The sequence below is a fragment of the Teleopsis dalmanni genome, chromosome 2 (genome assembly GCF_002237135.1).
Source record: "Teleopsis dalmanni isolate 2A chromosome 2, ASM223713v2, whole genome shotgun sequence".
In the NCBI taxonomy this organism is placed as follows: Eukaryota; Metazoa; Arthropoda; class Insecta; order Diptera; family Diopsidae; genus Teleopsis; species Teleopsis dalmanni.
Genome location: NC_051847.1, coordinates 47,543,978 through 47,549,324, shown reverse-complemented (window position 1 = coordinate 47,549,324; position 5,347 = coordinate 47,543,978). Strand labels below are relative to the sequence as shown.

Genomic DNA, 5,347 nt, shown 5'->3' with positions numbered 1-5,347 from the left:
TTGTAATTGAGATCTTTAATCATTTGGTAACTTCAATTTTTATTTATTGAAGAGAATAATGCTAAAAGAGGCATGTATCAACACTTCTACTCGGAGACCATTTATTGCTCATTTATTGACCATTCAATTTATATTTATTGAATAGATCAACGCAAAAAAGATACACGTATCAACACTTCTACACGGAGACATCTATTTATTTCCATTGTGATTCAAGCTTTTATTGATATGTGTACCTGACTTAATATATATATATTAAAGAGATCAATGCAAAAAAGGGACTTATAGCAACACTTCTATTTGTAAACATATATTTATTGACTATTGTAACATTGTAACTATTTTTTTTAGTAGCAGATTTTCATGGAACAGCTTTGTAGAAAATCTTGGTGAGTACACAAGTGCAGCGCAAATAAATAATTCAAAAATTTAAATTCAAACTAAAACAGCTGATTTACACATCATACAAATTTTACTTGAAATAAAATGTACTAGTGAAGTATGTGTAACATTTTCAAATTTCGACAGAGATGTTACGCGCTCTCAGATGCTCTCATTTACTCGAAAATTTGCTATTGGAACGCACTTAGGTATACATAGTGTCACTCATAGTTACTACGAGTAGTTTGTGGAACAGACATATTATTTTAAAGAATACATTTTTTTGATTATTTTCAGAATATAATGTTAACCAGTATCAATTTTTATTTGTCCCTCTTTTTATCGAAAATTGGAAACTTACTTTTTCTACATTGACTGCATTAATTATGATGTAAACCCTCTTCACTTCACTCACGTCTGCAATCATTGGCCAACTTTGCTTAAATATATATATTCAAATATTCAGTGTATATATATGTATATATTTGGTAAAGTTTATCAGTAATTTTTATAGTGTTGGCTTTTGGTGATGTTGGCTGGCGGTTTGACTTTTGTCACTTCAATTATTGAGAATGTATGTATATATATACATATTGAATAAATAATTTTTATTATTATAATTATTAATATAAATAATTGAAGTAACAAAGGTCAAAGCGCCAGCCAACATCACCAAAAGCTGGCACTATAAAAATTACTGATAAACTTCACCAAAAGCAACAGAAAAAATAAAAAAAAAATATTGGTAAAAATAAGAATTACTGATAAACTTCACCAAAAACAATAGAAAAAATAAAAAAAATATTGGTAAAAACCCCTTATAAACAATTTCTATAATCTATATAAATCTTTATCTTTTTATAAAAAAACTACATACATTTATCTTAATCAGCACAAAGCATTTGCAAAAAAAGATAATTATTGATAGGAAAAAGAAAGTGAAGCATAAAGCGAAAAAGAGGCAGAAACAAAACAAAATCAGCTGATGTTCTGGTATCAGAAATTTGTGTGCGGCCGGTGCATTTGCTTTGGGTCGCCAATTATTAAAATTAGTGAGAGCACACAAGGAAAATTAATTTAAATCAATTTATTTTAATCAAAACATAAGTCTATAAAGCGATAAAAAAGCAAAAATTTAAATTTTTTGATAAGCGCGATAAGTGAATATTGTTCTCAGCAAAGTTCAGCAGATTCGCAAAAAATCGATAAATCAAAATTATACAACGACACTTCAATAGTGTTTATATTTTTTCCAAAAACAAAAATAAACGAATTAAAAATCAATTATGATACGTAAAGCAATTACAATACCACACAAACTATTCGCGACGGTCGCCAAGCCCGTACCCATGATGAATAATCTACTAAAATCGCAGGCTTACATAAATGGCTGCTGGGTTGACGCCATCAGCGGCGATACGTTTGAAGTTAAAAATCCAGCTACAGGTAATGTCATCGGACATGTGCCGAACATGAATGCAAAGGATGCTCAACTTGCTATTGATGCCGCTAAACGAACATATGAATCCGATGAATGGCGTAACCTGACAGCCAAACAGCGTTCAAGCATGCTTAAAGTATGACAATCCTTCTATTCCTATAAAAACTCAGTTATCAAATTTAATTAAAACCATTTATATTTACTTGCAGAATTGGTATAATTTGATTAACGAGCATTGTCAGGAGATTGCTGATATCATGACGGCAGAATCTGGCAAACCGATTACTGAATCAAAAGGTGAAGTTGCTTATGGAAATTCTTTTGTTGAGTGGTTCGCTGAAGAGGCACGACGTATATATGGTGAAATAGTTCCTAGTTCATTACCAAATCGCGAGACAATTATTATGAAGCAACCTTTGGGCGTTGCGGCACTTATCACACCCTGGAATTTTCCACTTGCAATGATAACACGTAAAGCTGGTGCCGCCATTGCAGCAGGTAATCCTATGAAATTCGCTTTCTTAAATATATTTTTAATTTTTTTATTTGATTATTAATCTTAAAAGGTTGCACTGTTGTGATAAAACCAGCAGAAGATACACCATTAACCGCTCTTGCGATCATAGAGCTCGCAGAGAAAGCTGGCATACCAAAAGGTAATTTCTAACTTGGCAGTAACTTTTAATTAAAGTTTTATTAGAAAGTTTAAGGTCTAGATTAAGTAACTATCAGTTGTACAAAGAGAGAAAAGCAAATAGATTGTCAATAATACTTTCTATCTCCGAAATACCCAGAATTTATAAATCCCAAAATGCACACTTGAAATATTCCAAAAAAATTCTTAAAAATAAATAAGAAAATTGAAAGAAAATAAGAAGAATAAGAAAATAGTTAGGGATGTTAAATTTAGCATAGCTCCAAGTGAAAGAATCCATTTCAATAGAAAGAAACCACAAATTAGTAGAGCTCAAATTTATGTAAGCATTGGGGCATGAAAACAGGGCATGTTATGTAGAGTAAAGCTACTGTTGTTAAAAATGTCGCTGATTTCCTTCCTTCATCATATCGCTACAACTAATGAAACGTGGATGTATGGAAACATTGACTGCAGACGTATTTATAAGTGACAAGTAACTTTTCAGTAGAATAACCTCAATTGAGTAAAGTTCCTGCTGCACACGCAATACGTCTCTCAATTCGAAAAAGTGCCGAAGCATAAATTGATATCTATGTGTCTTCTTCATATAAAAGCATTAAATAGGCTTCTCCCAAAAAAAGTATTATACCTAAAACATTGTTTGAGATTGATGTCACATTTCTATAGCCTTCATCTTTACCTTTAATTTTAAATATTAATTATATTATCATCATTAGACAATATTTTTAATTTTATTTCAATATTTTAAAATAATTAAAAATTAAAATAATTTTCCAATCTCTTCTAGGCGTCATAAATGTTGTTACAACAAATAAGGCGGCACCTGTTGGTGATCTCTTCTGTAAGAGTCCCGATGTACAAGGCATCTCTTTTACAGGCTCAACTGAAGTCGGTAAAATGCTTTTCCGAAACTGTGCTGATGGCATTAAACGCATATCACTAGAATTGGGTGGTAATGCACCATTTATTGTTTTTAATTCGGCTGATGTGGAAAAGGCAGTAGATGGCGCAATGATATCTAAATTTCGTAATTGTGGACAAACTTGTGTGTCATCCAATCGTTTCTTTGTACAAGAAGGTGTTTACGATCGCTTTGTTGAGTTAATAAAACAACGTGTTGAAGATTTGAAAATTGGCGCTGGTGACGGTGATGGTGTGCAAATTGGTCCACTAGTTAATAAAATGCAATTTAATAAGGTAAGTGGATTTGTGGACGATGCACGTAAACATAATTCCAAAATTATAACTGGAGGTAAAGCGCTACCAGAACACGGTGAACTCTTCTATGCACCAACAATTGTCACAGATCTAAGTCCAGCTGCAAAAATTTACACTGAAGAAGTGTTTGGTCCAGTTGTTTCGATTATAAAATTCAAAGATGAGCAAGAAGCAATACAGAAAGCCAATAGTTCTCGGCGTGGTTTAGCTGGTTACTTCTATAGTGAGAACTTACAACAAGTATTCCGAGTAGCCAAACGACTTGAAGTAGGTATGGTCGGTGTAAATGAGGGTTTAATTTCTGCAGCTGAAGCACCATTCGGTGGTGTTAAAGAGTCCGGTATTGGTCGTGAGGGCAGTCATCATGGCATTGATGAATACGTGGAAATAAAATACATTTGCATGGGCAACTTGAAATATTAAACTATTTGAACCTGAACATGAGACGCTGTGGATTAAGTATTAATGCAATTTATGATTTTTGTTATTAAAAAAAATATATTTAAGTTTATTAAGCAACGTTTCACAACTGCTCAGTGGAAAAAAAAGGAAATAATATTTTACAATTAACCATTTATTTTTGAATGAAATATACATACATATATTGTCTTATTTATTTGCGTTTAAATATTGCATATCTGAGCACACATTTATTTGTAATTTATATTTTGCGTAGAGGTTTTGAGGTTAATATTACAACTAATTAGAAAAATCTGATTAAATAATCAGATGTGATGTTATATTTAATATTCTTAAATGTTTGGGAAAATAATCAACCCTGAGTTTCCAAGAACCATAACTAATTCTTTAAATCAGTTACTGTTGCCCGTAGAAGCTATATATCAACAAGGCTGAATCTACAAAGAGCATATGTGCAGGAATATACTTCTTAAAACAAATAATTTGGAATTAACATTTTCAAAAATTTTTTATTTTAGGTTATTACCTACAAATGACCCTAAAATATTCTTACAAAACTAAAATTTTCAAATATCGAACTACAGTTCTAACTATCTATACACTTTATAATAATATATGCTGTTGTTGTAATCTGTGCAATTCCTTTCTTCTTGTGGAAACCGATTTGGCTCACTTTTCAAGTAGGTAAATAGTAGAATACTTGATGGAAACATCAACTATTCAAGCACTTGGTCAACATTAACAAATAGTTCCGGAATAATTATAACCACTTCTAGAACACATGGATTATATCTCTACTATTGATGGGTATGTTTTCAGTACATAAATTTATCAGAATATGCATTTAAATAAATTTTAGATCATAAATAATTACATACCTATATAAAAATACTGTTAAAATGTAATTATATATGTATATCTACTATGTAATAATGACCTTAAAACAAAATTTGATTGTTGATATTATTTTGTGGTTAATGGATCGATTATAATATATAATACTATATAAAAACGCATAAAGCTTTAATTTAAGTCACTTAATTGTCTTCCATAAAAATGTTGAAAATGTAATATTAAAAATTAAATTATAATTAAATATGAATAAAAAATTTAAACAAAATTTGATTTAAACTCATAGTTTATTTTCATTATCGTTAGATTATATCGTATTTAACCTATATCGGAACCTTTTATATTAAATTAAATTTTATTTATTGTTGAATTTATTA

At 30.4% G+C, this 5,347-nt stretch overlaps 1 protein-coding gene across 1 annotated transcript; it reads left to right on the top strand.

The window, feature by feature from the left end:
* Positions 1-1,261: 1,261 nt before the first annotated feature.
* LOC119682183 (succinate-semialdehyde dehydrogenase [NADP(+)] GabD-like) lies at positions 1,262-5,006 on the top strand. Its single transcript, XM_038095547.1, has 4 exons — positions 1,262-1,958; positions 2,032-2,320; positions 2,389-2,478; positions 3,268-5,006. The coding sequence occupies exons 1-4, from the start codon at positions 1,668-1,670 to the stop codon at positions 4,119-4,121; spliced, it is 1,524 nt and encodes a 507-aa protein (XP_037951475.1). The 5' UTR covers positions 1,262-1,667; the 3' UTR covers positions 4,122-5,006.
* Positions 5,007-5,347: the final 341 nt, after the last annotated feature.

Excerpts from the sequence above, each read along its gene's own strand:
- LOC119682183 (XM_038095547.1), top strand. The coding sequence starts at position 1,668 with ATGATACGTAAAGCAATTACAATACCACACAAACTATTCGCGACGGTC. Across the intron at positions 2,321-2,388 it reads TGGTGCCGCCATTGCAGCAG|GTTGCACTGTTGTGATAAAA; the intron begins GTAATCCTATGA and ends TAATCTTAAAAG. Across the intron at positions 2,479-3,267 it reads GAAAGCTGGCATACCAAAAG|GCGTCATAAATGTTGTTACA; the intron begins GTAATTTCTAAC and ends AATCTCTTCTAG.